Source organism: Podarcis cretensis (genome assembly GCF_951804945.1).
Source record: "Podarcis cretensis genome assembly, chromosome: 15".
NCBI lineage: Eukaryota > Metazoa > Chordata > Lepidosauria > Squamata > Lacertidae > Podarcis > Podarcis cretensis.
In genome coordinates, this window is record NC_137185.1 from 12,482,400 (window position 1) to 12,500,031 (window position 17,632).

At 46.8% G+C, this 17,632-nt stretch overlaps 1 protein-coding gene across 1 annotated transcript in view; it reads right to left on the reverse strand.

Moving 5' to 3' along the window:
• Positions 1-200: 200 nt before the first annotated feature.
• The window catches only part of CUX1 (cut like homeobox 1), a 266,339-nt gene continuing 248,907 nt past the window's right edge, over positions 201-17,632 (reverse strand). Inside the window, exons 15-23 of the mRNA XM_079955383.1 lie at positions 11,952-12,088; positions 10,118-10,184; positions 9,549-9,661; positions 8,750-8,866; positions 6,045-6,128; positions 5,187-5,243; positions 3,191-3,271; positions 2,780-2,844; positions 201-2,063 (exon numbers count right to left, since the gene is read on the reverse strand). Coding sequence (XP_079811509.1) covers positions 2,003-2,063; positions 2,780-2,844; positions 3,191-3,271; positions 5,187-5,243; positions 6,045-6,128; positions 8,750-8,866; positions 9,549-9,661; positions 10,118-10,184; positions 11,952-12,088 — 782 coding nt within the window. The 3' untranslated portion in view covers positions 201-2,002. The remainder of the gene's footprint in view (positions 2,064-2,779; positions 2,845-3,190; positions 3,272-5,186; positions 5,244-6,044; positions 6,129-8,749; positions 8,867-9,548; positions 9,662-10,117; positions 10,185-11,951; positions 12,089-17,632) is intronic.

Genomic DNA, 17,632 nt, shown 5'->3' on the forward strand with positions numbered 1-17,632 from the left:
GTTGCTGACCCCTGGACTAGAAGATGACCCTCCATGTCCTTAACAACTCTGCAATTTCATGATCTGTTGGGTTCCCATTCCATTCAGTTTCATGCCATCTGGGGTCGGTCTCTCGGCTCCCAAGCCAATTGGCTCAACTGCCTGCCATTTTTTTCCAGGCCTCCAACCCTGACACCCAACAGAGTACACAGGGAGTCCAATTCATCTTCCAAGCATTTATTTCTACTGGAAAGGATTTTGCTTTGCAGGCAGAGGGAGGAAGGCGGGGAAAGACCAATTTACGCACACCAGAAGCAGTTTAAATAATCGTAGGAAGAGGGGAAAGGGGGGGGGTAATCGGTTTCCCAATCTGCATCACCCACCTTCAACTACAAAATCAAACCTTTACTATGAAAACTAAATTTGGGGGATTTTCGGAGGCAGTTGAGAACGCTGGTACATTTGAAAGCGAAGAAACCGCTCCGAGAGGCTTTCAAAAGCCACAATCCATTTGACCACCACTTCTTCCCTCAACTGCATTACTCGATTAAACAACAGGATTGAACAACCTCTTAATTCAATAATAACAAAAAACAGGAAGGGAATTCTGCAACAGAAAGTTCCTGCCTACCACGCAAAAGGAAGAATGTTTACTGCAGCAGTTCCAAAGCAGATAAGCCACCTTTCTCCCATGTTTGTTTTCCCAAGTTTGCTAAAGCCTCCAGCAAAACTATCCTTAAATCCCTCTATGTAACATTATTTGGGTCCCTTTTTTTTTGCAGCAGGATTAACTGCTGCTTCACAAAAAATTCTGTGGGGAAACCTGCCCTGCAGATGGATTGCAGCAAGGAGCTGTGGCTTCCGACTGTGGGCCCATTTCAGGAATATGTAAAACCAACACAAACCAGCCCTTGTGGTTTGCAGCACACTCTGCCAAGGGGGAAATTTTTGTTGCATGAGAAGCATTTCCAGTACTGTCAGGTGTGTACTGGTTCCTTCTCTTGCTCAACCAATGCAGCTTTTTCCATGTCCCAGAGCTGTTAAATTTCTTTTGTCAAAAAGCACAGGAGGAACCTCTGGCATCGAAGGAGCTGGCCAGTCTGCTGAAGTGCATTAAAACTTGCTCACTGCATTCAGACTTCATGGGTGCTCCAGTCCTTCAAACCTCTCCCCGTCCCATGTGCCTGGCTTAATATAGCACTGCCTGCTTTGTCAAAAATCACAGTTTGCCATGGCATAAGAACTAGAAACTATGGTTTGTGCAATCCCCCAAACGAGGATGCAAATCAGGATTAGACTGTGGTTTGCAAGCCTGGCTTGGAGGTCTGGTTTGGAGAAACCAGGAAGTTTTCTAACAAGCCAGGCACACACATTCCCAAACTATGGTTTGAAGAATCGGGGAGTGTTGCATCTGAATGAAACCACTGGCTTGCTGCTGGCTTAAAAGGTTGTATAAAAACCCCTCTGTGAATTAACTCCCAGTGCTAAGGCAGACTTAAATGTAAAATGTCTGGGAGCCTGGTTCAGATGTTCAAAAACCACATCTGTGGGGTGTAGCTGGACAAATCTGCAAAGAGAAGGCTACCCATGGATGGAACTGCAGCTTCTGAGACGTAATTCTCAGACTGGAGTGCCTGCAGCTGTTTCCGCGGACAGCTTGAATCAAGTTTATAATTTCTGTGTGAATTGATGAGTCCCCAAGAACAGGCAAGGCATATCCTATTGAGCTGGGGAATGTCTGAACCAGCCCTAAATCTGCTGAATTTATAAGCATTTTTGACAGATAGTTACCGCTGGAGACAACCAAGGAGAAATCAAGTGCATCAGCTTGAGTCAGCTTTGTGAAACTGTTGTATCACTCTCTAGATATTTTTTTTGCCTCAAGCCTGAGCCTGTGAACAATGTTGTCCTTGAGGGAGAAGGAATATGGGGGCAGAGCAGCACTGGGATTAAACCTTTCTGGGCTGGAAATGGAATTGGCTCCAGTAAGGGGGGGGGGCACAGCGGTTTCCAGTCAGGGCCTTCATTGCCACATATCCCCGTTCTCGCCGTTCTCGTGGAACTTGTGCAGGTGGTCGGCATATCTGAAAGAGATGGAAGCAACTGGATCAGCACACCTTGGTGTGGTGAATCTATATTGTGCCCCATAAAATGCAGAGTGACAAAAAGCCAAGCCCCTGACCCTGACAGGTTGGCCATATGAGGGGCAACGCCAGGAGATGATGGCAGGGGGAGCAGTGCAAGGTCAAGCCTTCTCAAGGACGACAGCATCCAGCACCAGGCCCCTTCTGCCGCACACAGGGAGAGCAGAATCATATCACTTTAAATAATTTTGGGAAGTGTTGTTTAAGGGTACTGAGAGTGAATAGAAGACCCTTCTCTTCCTCTTGCAGAGCTACAGCTCCAAAAGTTCCCTGGCAAGAGGAGTTGCTTCTAAACCACTCTGGGAATTTGCCCCTTCTTCCCTGGCAGGGAGGAGAGGGGGCAGCATTTTGTGGTTCGCCTCAGGTGCCAAAATGTCTTGAACCGGCCCTGCCCTAGGGAGTTGTTCATATGTAGATGACCAAAGTTCAACACATGGATGTGGGTTGGTGGGGGGAGCACCAAGACGTGGGACAGGAAGCGTGCCCGCCCCCGGACCTGCTTCAAACCGCAAGCGACGGATTGGCTCAACTGACTCGACACCTGCAGCCCTGATTTTCACATTTGCAGAGTGAAAGGCATGTTTGCAGAAGCTGAAGAAGCATCTACGTGGTAGATTGAAGGAGAGAACTGGGAAGGCAGCTCCTCTGATACCTACTTCTTTGCACAGAAGGCGGCACAGTCTCTGCCCACGCTCTCGCTCCAAGCCGTTTTGTAGAGAACCTGAGAAAGTAAAGGCAGTCTGTTAATTGTTCAACTGAGAGTGGGGACCCCCACCCCGCAATGACCCTCTTTGCTCAGGTTCCCCCTGCAACATCCTTCCTGCGTCAACAGAGATTCAGGCTTTGAGGTCCAATCAAGTGGGTGGGTGCCTGGGAGTTTTGGGTTCCCAGTCAACCAATGGTACGCAAGCCACTCCGAGAGCCCTTTCTGGCCTGAGAGCAGGGTACAAATTTTCTAAAACAAATAAAGCAACTTAAGGGCACCAGGTTTGTCAAGGCTGAACTGCAGACTCCTTATTTCCAAAGACAGGAGGATATCAGAGAGAGAGAACAAGCCACAGACTTACCAGGAAAACAAGGCAATGCAAGAAGAGAGTGTAGAAAAAGGCAATTGTGCGGGCCGTCTTGTTGGAGAGGATGAATCTTCCCTGCAGGTGCACCAAAAGAAGACAGGGTTTGGCATAAATACTCTCTTCAGAAAAACCAATAAATACAGAATTCTGCTGATGAAAAACAAAAATGTATGCCACCCTGTACAAATTAGGCAAGTTCATATATTATTCTTATTCATATTTATTAAAATTTTATACTGCCCTTCATCTGAATATCACAGGGTGGTTTAAAATATAACAATACATACCATCGTACCAAACGAAAACAATGCTCCCTCCTACCATACAATAGACTGTTGAATTAGCCAGAGGCCTGGGAGAAGAGGAATGTTTCTGCCTGGCACCTGAAGTTATGTAATGAAGGTGCCAGGCGAGCCTCCCTGGGGAGAGCATTCCACAAGTGAGGAGCCACCACTGAAAAGGCCTATTCTTTTGTCTGTCCTGACTCTCCCTTGCTCAGATCCTTGGCTAGCACTGCTGGGTTCTAGTATTATGAGGCAGAGAAAACATCTCTACTTTCTCTGCACTCCCCAACTTTCTCGCCTCCCCAACTTACTAGCCTATTTTTTAGGCAGAAAAACCTCAAATTTTGATTTTTTTTCCACATAAGGGAGTTGTTCCACCACCCTTGATAATTTTGCTTGCCCTTTTCTGAACCTTTCTCCCAGCTCTTTTTGAAGCGAAGTGACCAGGACTGCACACAGCATTCCAAGCATGGCTGCACACTATAGGTTTGCACCAAGTTATTAAGAAAGGGATTGCAGGCTGTGGAGAGGTGCTGCCAGTCAGAGCAGGCGACAGTAAGCTAAGTGGACCAGTGGGCTGACTCAGGGAAAAGCGGCTTTGTGTATCCATGTATGAAGCAGGTCACAGCTGGTGCAAACTCTGCTGGCAACCAGCCCAGACCTCTCTGAACATCTGTTTCCCTCCTCTGGGTATTTCCAACGCAACATGGGCTGCCAGTTCCGTCCAAACTGTGGGACAGGATTGCCTTCAGAGGCAAATATGATCTTCCTGGCATGCCAGGCCTGGTGACATCAGTACACAAGGACGGCAGGGCAACTGGTGACGGCGCACACCTGCTGGGCCTCGAGTTTCAGTACAGACACACATGGACATCAGCTGTGAAACAAGGGCATGTCGTTCTTGGCCAGGCCAGGCTGATCCCAGTGACCCACGGCCTTCTCTTCTCCATGCATGAGGAATGCAGACTTGCTAACAACCGGGATCAAATTGACTTTATATAAACCAGTGATGTAGCTGCCTCTGGAAAACCATGTCCCATTCTGGTTGCCTCGTCTGAAAGTTGTCAGGAGACCCTCCCTTAAGGTAAAGGTACCCCTGACCGTTAGGTCCAGTTGCAGATGACTCTGGGGTTGCAGCGCTCATCTCGCTCTATAGGCCGAGGGAGCCGGCATTTGTCCTCAGACAGCTTCCGGGTCATGTGGCCAGCATGACTAAGCCGCTTCTGGCGAACCACAGAAGCGCATGGAAACGCCGTTTACCTTCCCACTGGAGTGGTACCTATTTATCTACTTGCACTTTGATGTGCTTTCAAACTGCTAGGTGGGCAGGAGCTGGGACTGAACAACGGGAGCTCACCCCGTCATGGGGATTTGAACTGCCGACCGTCTGATTGGCAAGTCCTAGGCTTTGTGGTTTAGACCACAGCGCCACACTCAACCCCTATTCTCCTTAACAAGGGACAATTCCCAGACATATTCCTCTTCCCTGGGAACTTTTGAGAATTGTAGCTCTGTGAGGGGAATAGAGGGGTCTCCTAACAACTCTCAGCATCCCTAACAAACTACAGCTGCCATCATTCTTTGGGGGGAAGCCATAACTGTTTAAAGCGATATCACACTGCTTTCAATGTCTGGTGTGAATGTGGCCTAGGTCAGTGTTCCTCCACATCAGATGGGAGAGGACAGAGCATCAGTGCTTGTCTTACCATGCTAAGAGTGGCCTTATCCCACGGGCTGAGACTCAGGTACTTCCTCTGGCGCTCCTGAGTACAAATGAACACAAAGCAGAGATGGAAAAGTGAAAGGCAAAACTGAAATCGGCCATGCCTCACCTGCAATGCCAACATCAGCCCATGATCTAACAACCCCACTTAAATTTACCCAGTGCTTAAATGTGAACAGACTCGAGGTCAAGATGTTATCCTCCAAGCTTAGTTTGCTGTCTGTAAAATGGGCCCACTAATGCCTGCCTGCCAGCCAGGCATAGGGGCATCGCCAGGGTGGCTGAGATTGCTGCTGTAGGAACACCGCATACCCCTAGAAATGCTCTTGCAGTAATTAAAGTTAGTAATAACAGTAGTAACAACAACAACACAACAATTTTATTATTTACAACCCACCCATCTGGCAGGGTTGTCCCAGATAAACAAGATGTAGCTAAACAAGATGTAATTGGGGGGGGGGGGAATAAAACAATGGTGGAGCACTGGTTGAAGGTGGCTGATAGCCATCACCATCATTTAGGAAATGTAGTACAGTCGTACCTTGGAATTTGAACGACTTAGTTGCCAAACGTTTTGGCTCCTGAACGACTGAAAACCGGAAGTGATTGTTCTGGTTTTTGAACATTCTTTTGGAAGCCAAATGCCCGGTGGGGCTTCCGCAGCTTCCGATTGGCTGCAGGCGCTTCCTGCAGCCAATCAGAAGCCGCACCTTGGAGGTCAAACGTTTTGGAAGTTGAACGGACTTCCGGAACGGATTCCGTTCTACTTCCAAGGTACGTCTGTATTTCTAAGCCCTTCTTTCCCTTCCCTCCCGCAGCTCCATACGAGAGCCTCTCTTACCTTCCTGCTGAAGGAGGCGAAGGGGTCCAGGCGCTCTTCATACTGGGTGGAGTAGCGGAGCTCAGTGTCGTCACTGCCGCCGCCCTAGAAGAGACCCAAACACGGAAGTCAGGGTGAGATTGCGGATGCGTGTTTGCTCCCGGATGTGTGGAAGCAGTCGTCACAAAGCTACTGCCTCACTTTGAATGTCATGGTTCTTCCAGAGCTGTAGCTCAGTGGTAGAGCAGCTGCTCTGCATGCAGAAAAAGTCCCAGGCTCAATCCTTCTCTGGGGGAAGCAGAAAGTTAGTGCAGATTGGGGAGGGGGGGACATTTAGCAACCTAAGCGAGCAGGTAGGTGCATGTCTTTGTGTATGACAGAGTGGGAGAGAGATTCAAGCTTCACTGCCTGCGCCAAATCAAAACATCTAGGGCATGGGTAGGCAAACCTAGGCCCGGGGGCCAGATCCAGCCCAATCACCTTCTAAATCTGGCCCGTGGATGGTCCAGGAATCAGCGTGTTTTTACATGAGTAGAATGTGTCCCTTTATTTAAAATGCATCTCTGGGTTATTTGTGGGGCCTGCCTGGTGTTTTTACATGAGTAGAATGTGTCCCTTTATTTAAAATGCATCTCTGGGTTATTTGTGGGGCCTGCCTAGTGTTTTTACATGAGTAGAATGTGTCCCTTTATTTAAAATGCATCTCTGGGTTATTTGTGGGGCCTGCCTGGTGTTTTTACATGAGTAGAATGTGTCCTTTTATTTAAAATGCATCTCTGGGTTATTTGTGGGGCATAGGAAATCGTTCATCCCCCCCAAAAAAAATATTGTCCGGCCCCCCACAAGGTCTGAGGGACAGTGGACCAGCCCCCTGCTGAAAAAGTTTGCTGACCCCTGATCTAGGGCCTCCAGTCCCCAAAGGGCAAGCAAACTTTCCCCAGTGTGCCACTAAGAAACTAGTGTGGATCCTGCTAACTAGGCCACCTTTACAGTTCTCTATTTCAAGGGCTGTCAGAGGAAAGCACTCTATTTGAATGCATCCTGTGTTTCAGGGATGGGCAACCTGTGCCCCCCCTGATGTTGTTGGACTACAACCCACACTGCCCCTGACCGCTGGTCCAGGCAGGCTGGGGCTGATGTGAGTTGGGAGTCCAAGAATGTCCGGAGGGCCATTGGCTCCCAGTTCAGAATCCGATTTAAAGAGCCGTAAGAAGGGAGTACCGGCAGGAGGGGCCTTGAAGTTGCCCATCAACAGGGAACAGCTGGGCAGCAGACGGAGAAAACACACAGCTCATCTGGTGCAGCACATTCCTCCCCACTAGGGTGAATGCACTGTATTTCTGTTTAAATTAAATTATTTGTAATTCCACACCTATTTATATCAATTAGCCTGTGTGATCTTTATGCATATGTTTGCCCTTTCTGTGGTGATGCTCTTGTGTGTGTGTGTGTGTGTGTGTGTGTGTGTGTGTGTGTGTGATATGAGTTTTGGGCCACCCTCCTTTTGATGGGTGGGATGCTGAGAAGCACACCTGGAGCAGAGCCAATGGCGAGAGACGTCATGCAATAAACAGGGCGGTGCTGGAAAACACTGAAGCAAAGCGCTTTCCTCCCTTCTCTTCTCAAGTTGGCACATGCTCTCTCAGCAAGCGGATTCCCTGAAGCCACTGGGTTACTTGGGAAGGGGAAGAGCTCTCTCTCCTGGACGTGTGTAGGACCAGCGCTGCATGATGAAAGCCAAAGAACTTTGCTCTTGCAAAATGTTAAAAGGTTGTGCAAATGGGTTGGAGCTGGGAAAGTATTCTCCAAGCCAACTAAATTACTTTAATTTGTGATTATATACTACCCTGTCTCTGAAAAGGTCGTGCATGTGGGAACCCGCTGGCACCATAGCAAACATAGCTGTCAACTTTTCCCTTTTCTTGCGAGGAATCCTATTTGGAATAAGGGAATTTCCCTTAAAAAAAGGGAAACGTTGACAGCTATGATAGAAAAAAAGGGAAACCTAACCAAAAGAAAATTCCTCCACCTGCCTTCTTCACCTTGGTATCAGCACTGGGTGCAGTGGAAGCTGATCTAGAGAATGAAAAGCACCCAATGTTTCCCGGGGGGTGCAAAATGGCTCCACAGGATTCCATGACCGGATCCTGCCATTCTCCAGTTGGGGGCCAGTTCATTCAACACATTAATGCACTGCCAGCCAAGGTGTGCTGAATCAGTGGCGCAAGGACAGGCCCTGTGTGAATTGCTGCTACACTGAAGCCGGCTGTCAAAATAATCGTGAAAAACCAGCTTTGCAAACCATCCGAGTGAGGCCACCTCTTCCCTGGAACCTTTCCCAAGGAGATTCACTTAGACATCACCAAAAAAGAGAAAAGGGTGTGTGTGTAGATTTGCATATGCAAATTTATACATACAGGTGCAAGTGCAGAAATAATTCCTGTAAAAACAATATGTCTTACCCTAATGCAGAAGAAGGTAGCTGGTACCCCCGTGTATTGGGTATATAACTGAAAAGGATATTTCCCTGCAAATATAAGATTATTTCGTACAGTTGCATTGATCATTTCTATTACTCTCTGCCAAAAATTTACCAGTGTAGGACATTGTAAGAACATATGTTTTAAAGAAGCATTGTCCCTATTACATCTCCAGCGGCTAGATGACTTAAGACAGCCCTTTCATAAACAAGCGTAATGCCATTCTCGACAGGGCAGCCCACTGACCCGTCCGGGATAGCTTTGCAGGAATTTAATCTTCTCATACAGCTTGATGTTGTCGGCTCTCAGGTTGTCCAGCTCGCTTTGGAGGGCCTGCATTGTATGCTGCATCATCCGGTTCTCCTGCCAGAACAGACAGAGGAAGAAAAGGGTCAGAATCAGGCCCACCTGAGCTCCTGATAAAAGGCACAAGCTCTCCACGGAGATGGAAGCTTCCATAGTAACAATGTGAGCGCTCACTTTTTGCATAGCTCTTCTTCATTTATTTATTAAATTTATGTCCTGCCCCCTCCTTCCCAAAAGGAGCCAAGGGCAGCAAACATAGCCTAATAATAATAATAATAATAATAGTAGTAGTAGTAGTAGTAGTAGTAGTAGTATCAACTACCTGCCCTGTTCAAAGGCAGACCTGTGTTTCTGGAAATACGCAAGTCCCACTCTCTGAAAACTTGCTATGAATGCATTTGCTTATATTCAGAAAAGTATTCATATACTGCCCTCTCATGAACTATCAGGGCAGCGCACAGCAATATGAAAACATCAAAAGCAGTGCAGAATGATCATCAGAATGACTGGCGGCAGAAGGTTTTCAAGAGATGCAGTCCGATGGATACTTCCCCACGGCAGGGTCCCAGAGAGACTCGCTTGACCAGATGTCCGTTTTCATTTCCACTGCCTTGTGCTTGGCCAGAGTAGCCTTTTCAAGATGGTGGCCCAGCTGCGATGACCCCTGGCTGCACAGCCCAAGAACCGGCAGGGCCTGCGGGGCCAGCCCAAGCCCCTGCTGCCCTCCAGGGATCCTTACCGCTTCTAACTCGTGGTTGCGTGCTCGGAAGCGCTCCCTCTGGCTGGAGATGATGGAGAGGAGGGAGTCCATCTGGCCCTCTGGAATTGGGGTGCTTGCTGATGGTGGGTAGCCTAGGAAACAGGTCGGATTACAGGAAAAACGTTGAAACCCACAGCACTCCTGTGGGCTTATACCAAGGTCATTCACTGCAGTCAGTAAATGGCTATGCACATCTCTTTGAACTCTCTTGCTTTCTTTTATTCTTTGCTTTTCACCAACAATGATCCCCCCCCCAACTCTGCCATTTTTCACCATAACTTAGCTGGCCATTCCCTACCGGCTTTCCCCTCCCCCTGCTTTTTTTTTGGGGGGGGGGGAAGAAACAGCCCTTAGAGAACCTACGAGGGTTTCTGCTCTCCTACCTCACCTGATTAAAACATAAGAAAGCATCACTGCCTCCTGTTGAGGTCACCAAAAGGACTCTGGTATTTTGAGGCTGAGCCAGGCAGCAAAATGCTTCCTACAGAAGAGCAATCTCACCCACGGCCTGGGCAAACAGAGGCTCCATCTGCTGGCTAATTGCTTACCATAGAAAAGCGCTGTTGCCTCTTTGATGGGCTCAGGGATGTTCTCAAGGTTTTGAATGGCGGCACCCTTTGGGAAGGAAAGAGAAAAGGAGAACATGGATGCAGGAACGACATGGGAGAGTTTGCTCTTCTTTCCATTCACGACAAGATACTCGTAGGAGCTGAGATGCTATTGCTGATATTATAGTGCCTCAGCCGATTGGGATCTCCTGGTGGATTATTTACATCTCCTGATTTAACAGCAAGAACGAAATTAGCATCCCTGATCTGTAATAACTAAAGTGTGGATTTGAACTTGTATACGCAGCTCATCCCGGGACATGGCTTCATTGGGTGCAGAAGGTAACTAACTCCACTCTCCTGGCCACCATTTTGCATTTGGCTCCTCCCACTGCCTGCCATTTTGAACCTGGCTCCCACTGGGCCACCTGTGGGTTTGAGTAAGACAAGTCCTGAAGACGTCCTATGCCTTGCTTTGAACAACCAGGTTTCAGGAAGCATAGGATAATTTTGCATAGAGTGGCTTGTATTTGAAATGGGTAGTTTTGCCATACAGTATGCCATCTTTGTGTGTGTGTGTGTGTGTATGTGTGTATTACATCCATTATGCATTAAATTTATGTGTAATGAATTATTATGCAGAACGAAACAACAGGGCAGGTTGGGAACTAGCTGAAAGCCAAACAAGACAAGTCAGCTGGGAACGGCAAGGCTGGGTTGAAAAAGCATTTCAGGAAAACGCACTGTAAACTTTATTATGGGAAATCACGTTGGCGAGAGATGGGACTGCACAGCAGTAGCTGGTGTCGCGCTGTTATTATAATACATATAAAACACTTTTTCTTTACAGTGGTACCTCGGGTTACATAAGCTTCAGGTTACATATGCTTCAGGTTACATATGCTTCAGGTTACAGACTCTGCTAACCCAGAAATAGTGCTTAAAATAAGTTACTGTTGTAACTTCAGTAATAATAGAGGTTCGTCACCAGTGAGAAAGGTGCACTCTGTACATGGTTTTTCCTTTTATTTCTGAGGTTCAAAGATCCTAATTATGCTCCTCTCTACTCAGATCTATACAGTGGTACCTCGGGTTACATACGCTTCAGGTTACATACGCTTCAGGTTACAGACTCCACTAACCCAGAAATAGTGCTTCAGGTTAAGAACTTTGCTTCAGGATGAGAACAGAAATCGTGCTCTAGTGGCGCGGCAGCAGCAGCAGCAGCAGCAGGCCCCATTAGCTAAAGTGGTGCTTCAGGTTAAGAACAATTTCAGGTTAAGAACGGGCCTCCAGAACGAATTAAGTACTTAACCCGAGGTACCACTGTACTAACGTAGCTGAGTCCTGAGAAGGATGTTTCACAGGAAGGAAACAGCAGGAGTCCTCCTGCCCAGTCCAAATCAAGGCCCAAGGTGCAGAGGGGCTTTAAAACTTTGCACCCTACTGAGGTCCCTTTCTGGAATGCCCCCCGCCCCCTGTTCTATGCATAGGAAGTAAATCTCCCATTTGCATTACTGGAAGCTTTTCTTCCAATACAAACAGGAGGTATACGGAGCTGCTGATAGGATCGGAAACACAGGGGGATGCAAATATTTACAGCATCTCTCTCTACCCTGGTTCCCAGTCTAGTTCACTCACCGCAGCTCTTCAGAGGCACTCTTTCCACTTGTGATTCCCAGCAGCTAGCCATGGGGGCTAGTAGCCATTCATAGCAATGGGGAGTTCTCCACAGAGAAGAAGACTAATGGTATGAACGGATCTCATCCGGCTTGGCCCCTGGTGGCTGACTTTGCTGCAAGTGGGGGGCAGCAAATGGTTAAAGGGGACTCACCTCTGCGTCGGGGCGGCGCATTGCAGACATGGACTGAATGGTGCTGAGGTCATGCTCCAGTTTTGCAATCAGTTCTTTCTGGTCGGCAACTGTGGAGACGGCTTCGGTGAACTGGATCTGCAAGTCAGCACAGCGACCTGTGGGGTTGGGGCACAAGGCATGGTGCATTAAATAGGGACAAGTAACAATAGAAAAATAATTGGGATCTCTCACACCTTGTGGTGGCAAGTCCGTGTTGTTATTATTTTTGGAAGGTTATTTCCATAAATACGAAGGAAGACAAGAAACGGGAGGGCAAGATTTAATAGATGCATAATAGATGTTGAGAGCCAGTGCGGTTGTAGCGGTTAGTGTCGGACTAAGATCTGACTGACTAGGTTTCAAATCTACATTTGGCCATGACCTTGAGTGCCAGTCACTGCCTCTCAACCTGACCTACCTCAAAGGGCTGTTGTGGGGATTAATTGAGAGGAGGGAGAATCATATATGCTACCTTGAGCTCCTTGGAGAAAAATTGGGATATAAATGTAATTAACAGCAACAATAACAAAAATAGGGGCAAACTACAGTAAATATAAGTGATAACATGGACTTCTTGGGATCCCAGTGGACAACCACACACTTCAGATGGTCTGGCTTTCAGACATATTTGAGATGCAGCAAACAAAACAAAATCTTTTTAAAAATAAAAATTAAGTAGTGTGTTCATGCAGGATATTGCAAACAATAGAGAGCTAATTTTTCAGGCATGCCTCTCCTTACTGCTAAATTGTTTTGCTCCACATCTTCAGAGGGCAAAGACTCCCCATATCCATGGAGACAGATAGATAGACAGATGACAGATATTGCAACGATCCACATTATAAATAGGATTGCCTAGTACAGAACCAAGCCACTAGAGGTCACAGTTTCATAAGAAATACTGGTATACAACCTTTTTTTAAAAAACAACACCACCACCACAGTGGCTTTCAGATTTTCAAGTATGGAATCTTGAGAACCAGAAGACTCTTGGGGGCCTTAAGCTCACTCCTTTTCCATGTGGACTCAGCTGCCACAACCCCCCTGCATGCTGCACAGGGTTCTAGGACATGTTCTAAGTGTCTGCGCTCACCACAGGTGGGGCACCAGCGGTCTCCTGGCCCTTCCTGTCACAATCTGAGCACACCTCTTAGATTCTTAGAACATGCCCTTCCTGTGGCTGAGCACTGCCAGGGCAGCCTGGTGACAGTGGGCAAAGCTCATCTGCCTGTACCGAGCATGAGAAGTGGCGCCAAGTGGTTGGCAATGTTCGGCACCACATCCCTGCAGGAGGGCTCTTGTTGACCCCGGTCCCTGCTCCTCTGCCTCCTTGCTGGAGCTGTTAGGTGCTCCCTTGACCCCTCTGGACAGGTGAGGTGTGGCAAGACAGAGGAGCATCGTTCACTTGCCTTGCGCAATTGATCAACTTATTTTCTGTGTTGCTGGTTTCCAAGCTCTGCATAGGATCTCTCTTCTTAAGGAGACAGGCTAAGCCATGCAGGCTCCAGATTCCACCCCCCCCCCCCAAAAAAAAAGCATCACAGCCTGCTGGGACAAAAGTACAAAGATACAGTACAGCTCCCAAGGGATAACAAAGTTTTATACAAAGACTTCCTTTACAAATAATAATTTTTAAAAATAAAAAAGTACTCTCCATCTATGACTTCCATCATACTTGAGAATAAAGGTTCCATATAGTCTTAAACGAGCCAGATATTTGCATATACTGATGGCACCAAGTGGCTGTGTGCCTCGATCCTTGTGTATCTCTTTCCCCTGGCTTTTGACACCCAAGAAGTTTCCAAGCATGAGATTGCCTTATCCCACTCGACGGCTTTGATTCGACATCAAGTGGGCACTTTCGCTGCACTCTTTTTGGTGCTTACTAAAAACATTTTTGTTTAGACAAAAGCTTACCCAGACATGTAGAATGCTGATGTGTGTTTTTAGTTTATTGCTGATGTTAATTTTTTTAAAATAGTTTCTTTCAACAGTTTTTAACCTGTAATTTTATTGTTTTGTTCTTTTTATAAACTGCTTTGAGGGTTTTTTTTTTAAAAAAAACAATCAAGTGGTGTATAAATATTATGAATAGTATAATTAAATAAAACGTGTGGTTTTATGACCCACTTGAGTCTTGTGACTGATATAACTATTTTTAAAACTCAGTTTTAAATTGCCATAACCTGCTCTAGGACCTGCTGGTGAAGGGGAAATAACAACAACAACAATCACCACCACCAACATCAACCAACAACAGATCAAATAGCCTTCCTTTGGCACCAGCTCTGCCCTCTTTTTGTTGAGATTTTTGACTGGACTGAGTGGAAATGCCTTCACCCTCTGCAACATGGTCATCCTATCTGCAAGTGGTGAAATGGGGGTGAGGGTGGTATTTTTGTGAATTTACCAGCAGCAGTGCTCATGGCAGCTGCCATTCCTTCCCACAGAAGCCCCATAGACTACCCCCCGCAAAAGAAACCCTAATAGCTTTAGAGAAAATTTGGCTCAGCTATGATTTTCAACCCCAAGTTAAAGCAGTTTTGTTTTGGGATATCTGAGACCGATTCTGCTTGTTGCAGAGTCACGGACTGGCTGGAGGCAGAGGAATGGTGGGAGGCACAGCTGGGGAACTGGGAAGAAGGCTCAGCTGGGGGGCTGGTGGTGGGACGATGATGAGCGGCCAGAGGGAGAAGACTGGAAGGAGGAGGTGTCTGAAGCTGAAGGGGGAAGAGGGTTTAGTGAGCAGGAAGCGTCTGGGGCAGAGACTCAGGGGTAGAAGCGAAGGCCAAGAGGCAGAGGGGAGGCAGGCTGCTGAAGAAGCCAGAGGGTCTCCCCCTCCTGCTGCTACCAGCTTCCCTCTTCTGCTGGCCTCCCAGAGCTTAGAAGAGGGGGGTGATGAGGGCAAAGCAAAGAGAGACAAGACAATGGAGTCTTAGGCTGAGCAGGACCCTTAGAGAGTGGCGCGAAGGCTGGGACCTTCTGTCCTCGCAACTGCCTCCTTGGGGCAAGACCCACTGGGAAGAGTTGCTGGGACCACTAGGCCTGCGCTGTTTGGGTTTGTTTGAATAAAGTGTTATCTTCAGACAGAGGGCCTTCTCGGTAGTGGCGCCTGCCCTGTGGAACGCCCTCCCTTCATATGTGAAGGAAATAAGCAGCTATCTTATCTTTAAAAGACATCTGAAGGCAGCCCTGTTTAGGGAAGTTTTTAATATTTAATGCTGTATTGTTTTTAACACTCGATTGGGAGCCGCCTAGAGTTGCTGGGGAAACTCAGCCAGATGGGCGGGGTATACATAATAAATTATTATTATTGTTCACTGACATTGGGTGTTTTATTGCTGACCTGTCCCAGACTCCAGCTCCTGACACACAGTCTGCCCAGTTGTGTTCCCCTTTCCCACCCCCTGTCACTGACTCTGTGTGTGTGCTTTAACTGTTTATTGTGTGTGCATCTGTACGTATTTTAAATGCCGGTCATGCTAGTTGCTGATGTGGGGATAGGCACTTCTGTGCATGCTTATTCATGAGCCTCCCTTGTTACATATTCTGTGGGTCCTGGATAAAAGTGCATAGGACTGCAGCCTCATTTCCTCTTCCACCTCCCTCCAAAGGGTCGGACATAATATATCCATTTCTAATCCCCCCCAACTGTCCTCTGAGCAGGTCTAGCCCTCCTTTTTTCTGTCTCCCCTAGAATAATAGAACTTAGGAACATAGGAAGCTGCTTTACGGAGTTGGACCACTAGATCTCAAGCTGGGCCCCCCGCAGAGTTATCCCATGGGGTTCGTAGCTCTCCTCCAACTGGCACTTGAAGGGATTTCATCTGCTGCCCTCCTCTGCCTTAGTGCTGAGGTGATGGCAAGCGCTGGAAAGCAGGGGAGTGCCGCTCAGTGGTTGGGCCGGGCCTTCCCTGCTTTCCTCCTTGGGGCCTTAGCAGAGCCTGGAGGGAACAGAGTCGCTTTTGGGTGTCTCCTTTGCTTGTGGTGTTTTTTATGTGGCACAATACATAGGGATTATTGGTAGGAGGCGGAATACACAGCATGGTGGCTTGAAGGCCCTTCTTTTGATTTAAGGCCCATGGCCCATCTGGTCTAACATCCTGATCTCTCAGTGGCCAACCTCCCATTTAAAATTCCTCCCATCAGATGTCAAGGAGATAACTAACTACATAACCTTTAAAAGACACCTGAAGGGGAAGGGTGTTTTTTTTTTTTAAAAAAAGTTTATTGTTTTAATGTATTTTGGAAGCCGCCAAGAGTGGCTGGGGCAAGTCAGATGGGTGGGGTATTATTATTATTATTATTAAATGTGTGGGAAACCAGCAAGCAGGATTCAAGCACAAAAGCCCTCTCCCCTCCTGTGGTTTCTGGCAATTCACAAGCACAGCTGCCTCCAACTTCAGAGGATGAGCACAGCCATCAGTAGCCCCCTCCTTCATGAATTTGTCCAATTCTCTTTTAAAGCCATCCAAATTGGAGGCCATCACTGGCTCCTGAGGGAAGGAGGTCCATGGTTTAACTATGCACTTTCTTTTACCCATCTGGAATCTTCTGATGGATTTTAGCCGGCTCTATGCCTAGGACTGTTGGCAGACTTTCTTTTTATTTTATTGCCTTTCTATCATCTACCTTTTTCTTAATGGAGTTCAAGGTGGTGTACATGGTTCTCCCTCTCCACAATAAACTTGTGGGCATGGCCTAGTGGGGATTTGAACCCTAGTCTCCTACTCTTAATCACTACTCCAAACTGGTTGTGTTCAGGTTCCTTAGTTTTGGCATTATTGGAAATTACTTCTGGTTCTTTATTGGGACAAATTGTGTGGATGGGGTTGCCTTATTCTTTGGTTATTCCTTTTCCCCTGGTTTAGGTTGTTTTTGTGGGGCTTGGGCTGGGGAAGAGCATTGGGGGCTGTTTGTTGCTCAAGAGTAGAATCAGCTGCTTATGCTCACTGCTTATGCTCACTAGCGTATAAAATAGAAAATTTAAAAAAATTATAAATAAAATAGAATCAGATGAATTGATATACAAATAGCTTTACTTAAATTTCTGCAAGTAAACTCCACTCAAGTATACAATTGATAGTACTGATTCTATGTGTAGGAATATATTAGTGGCAATTAAAACTTGGATTTCAGTTCTCTTGGGAATGATTTCAATGGCATGCACTTTGAAATAAAACAAAAATTGTATTTAGTTTAGTGATTGATTAGCTGGGTTGTTGATCGTTGGTTATACTGGGGGGGGGGTAAAGGAATGAATTTATAAATAAATATTTTTTTCTCTTTCATACCTTTTTTGATTAATTGGGTTTTCAGTGGGTATACTGAGGAAATAAATGAATTTATATTTATGAATGAATGAATAAATGTATACTTAATACCTTTTGGAATTAATCACTTGGGTGGTTGAATGGTGGTGGGCACACTGGGAAGATGAATTTTTGCTGCCTTCTTTGATTTTTGGCACATTTGCAAATTTATTTGCGGAGGGCAAGGGGAGGGCAAAATGGGATGCGGTACAATATGAGGAAGAGTGGATACGGAAGATACGGACAATAGCAAATATACTGCAGTGGACACCCCCCCAAAAAAAGGGCAGAATGATAGGGTTTGTTCAAATGGAAGGAGATGCTGGAATTTGGGAGCCAGTTTTCTCA